The sequence below is a fragment of the Octopus bimaculoides genome, chromosome 1 (genome assembly GCF_001194135.2).
Source record: "Octopus bimaculoides isolate UCB-OBI-ISO-001 chromosome 1, ASM119413v2, whole genome shotgun sequence".
Classification (NCBI taxonomy): Eukaryota; Metazoa; Mollusca; class Cephalopoda; order Octopoda; family Octopodidae; genus Octopus; species Octopus bimaculoides.
In genome coordinates, this window is record NC_068981.1 from 33543884 (window position 1) to 33547052 (window position 3169).

At 30.5% G+C, this 3169-nt stretch overlaps 1 protein-coding gene across 26 annotated transcripts in view; it reads left to right on the top strand.

Moving 5' to 3' along the window:
* The window catches only part of LOC106879639 (TNF receptor-associated factor 2), a 47562-nt gene that overhangs the window by 8232 nt on the left and 36161 nt on the right, over positions 1-3169 (top strand). For all 26 annotated transcript variants that reach the window (XM_052965995.1, XM_052966105.1, XM_052966111.1 and 23 more), the window contains one exon: positions 1284-1517. In XM_052965995.1, the coding sequence (XP_052821955.1) occupies positions 1284-1517 (234 nt within the window). The remainder of the gene's footprint in view (positions 1-1283; positions 1518-3169) is intronic.

Consider the following 3169-nt stretch of genomic DNA (forward strand, 5'->3'; position numbering starts at 1 on the left):
ATATTTATATATATGTATATATATATTTATATATATGTATATATATATAAGTGTATATGTATATATATGTGGATATATATGTGCATATATATTTATATATATGTATATACATATGTGTATATAGGTACATATATATATGTGTTTATATGTATATATATATATATATATATGGGTCTATATCTATATGTATGTATATACGTGTGTGTGTGTATCATCATCATCATCATCGTTTAATGTCCGCTTTCCATGCTAGCATGGGTTGGACGATTTGACTGAGGACTGGTGAAACCGGATGGCAACACCAGGCTCCAGTCTAATTTGGCAGAGTTTCTACAGCTGGATGCCCTTCCCAACGCCAACCATTCAGAGAGTGTAGTGGGTGCTTTTACGTGTCACCCACACGAAAACGGCCACGCTCGAAATGGTGTCTTTTATGTGCCACCCGCACAAGCCACTCCAGGGGCACTGGCAACGATCTTGCTCGAAAATCCTACGGGAGCCAGTCAGGCGGTACTGGCAACGGCCACGCTCAAAATGGTGCATCTCATGTGCCACCCGCACAAGAACCAGTCCAGGGGCACTGGCAACGATCTTACTTGGCTTGCCGGGTCTTCTCACGCACAGCACATTTCCAAAGGTCTCGGTCAGTAGTCATCGCCTATGTGTTTATATATATTTATATATATGTATATACGTATATATATATATATGTGTGTATATATGTATGTATAAATGTATGTGTATGTATATATATATATGTATGCATGCATATGTGTATATATGTATATATTAGTTTATATATATGTATATATATCTGTGTGTATATATATATGTGTGTGTGCATATATGTATATATATGTGTGTGTGTATATATGTATGTATATATATATATGTATATATATATATACATGTATTTGTATATACATGTGTGTGTATATGTATTTGTATATATATATTTATGTATATATGTAAATATATGTGTGTATATATATATATGTGTGTGTGTGTATATATATATGTATATGTGTATTTGTGTATATGTATATATATGCGTATGTCATCATCATGTGTGTATATATATATCTCATCATGTGCATATATATTAAATATCTAATAGCAAAACTTTATTTAAATAAATCATATAGAACCTTGGAATATAGATTTAGTTTTAGCTATATAAATATATTAAATGTATTATTTAACATCGACTCTGTAATGCTGATATATTTATGAATAAACTTAGTTTTATCATAAAAAGAAAATATTTCCTTTTCATTCTGTAGGAGTAGAAAAATGGCAGATTCAATGCCTTCTGATTTCAACGAGGATCAAGACAGTGCAAGTGGTTCGTTACCATGTGATCTACAAAAAGGTTATGCCATTGAAATCCTTTGTCTCGACGGGAAAAGTGTTCCCGATCACTTCAAATGTCCTGTGTGCCATCTTATTTTTAGGGACCCAATTCAAAGAATGTGTGGTCATCGCTTCTGCAAAAATTGTTTTGAAGGATTACCTCAGTAAGTATACTATTTTGCTTTAATTTTATTTCAGTATTTTTTTTTTCAGCTCCTATGATACACTATTACATTGTATCAAATACAATTCCTGTCATCAGCAAAAATAGAATCAATAGATTTTTATGCTTGTATTACAGTCATATCTGATGACGTTATCAAGAACTATACATTATGAAGTTTTTTTATGCAGTGAAAAACTGCAGGAACTTGTATGACTGTTCCAGCATGACCAAAATCACAATGGTCTGAATGTATTACAAACTCATTATATGTTGGTACCAAGTTCAAACACTATGATTATCAACTTTGACTTTCTTGCTGTGACCATTCTGTATTTTGTTTCGTTGGCATAGTATATCTTGGACATTATCCAGTGTGACTTAAAGATAGTTAATAATGAGTTGAGGGAGATTTAACTACTGTTTCTACAAAACTGAACAGTTGTTCAGAAGTTACCTCGTTGTTGTGATAAAATAAGTATTAATAATGTACTTAGGTTAATTCAGTTATGCATTCCATATTTATTTGTATATATGTACTTTTCCCCAGATTTTTTTACCTAAAATTTAGGATGTATATTTAGGATCTATATGTTACAACTCATTTTCCCAGTTCCATACACAAAGCTACATTCAGGAGGCATAAGTTGTAACTTATTGTCCAATCCAAATTGGATAAAAAGGGAGTTTAAATCATTCTAATAATGTTACATTTTTCTATGATAGTGGTAATGCATTAAAATGTTTATTGTAAGTATACCCCTGTCACAGATCATATTGAACAAGGATATGTACTGTTAACTAACATCAGAATGATTCAGAAGTATAATATAAAACTGAAACAGCAAAATGACAAAATGTACTGCTTTGTATATACTGCTATGTACCTTAGTTTGTATATACGCTACCACAAGATCACATGCTTCTTAAGGTTTTGTATTTCTATTACTGTAATAGGTAGTAACACAAAGGTGTTCTAACCAGTTAGTCAATATATTGCTTTACATATATGCAATATATATTATTTAATGCTAAAATTGTTTGAAATATATATAATTTATATTTAATATATTGAAATACAATTTTTATAAAAATACTTCTTTTTATCATATTAGGCTACTTTAGCACTATGTTAATATATATTGCATGATTAAAAATTTTTTTGCTTTAAAATCCAAGGGCAGTTTAAAAAAAAAATGCATAATAAACAAAGTAATGTGGAGTTTTTTTTTTTTTTTTTTTAATCTTTGCTTAAATGTTTGTTCCATCAATACACAATAAAATCATGTATAAACTCAACTACAGTCATTATCAAAAATCAGATTGATCTTCTCGGGGGGAAAAAAAACGTGATCATGTGATTTCCCTAATGTTGACTTTACAGCAGGTGCATTTTTACAGTTTACACTGGCAAAATTTAAAAGTCACTTTTGAAATTGCTTTTTGTTTTGAGATTTGTGAACATTTTCAATGTATTTTGTACAGCAATTGTAATAAATCTGACTCCTCCACCTCCCTCCCAAACCCCACCCCACCCCCTGCTCAAGAAAAGTCACTGTATATACAAACGATTATTTTTCAGAGATTATAACAAGTCACTTTGCATATTCAAAACCTTTTGGAATAAAAAAAATCCTTTACTTGAAAAACAGG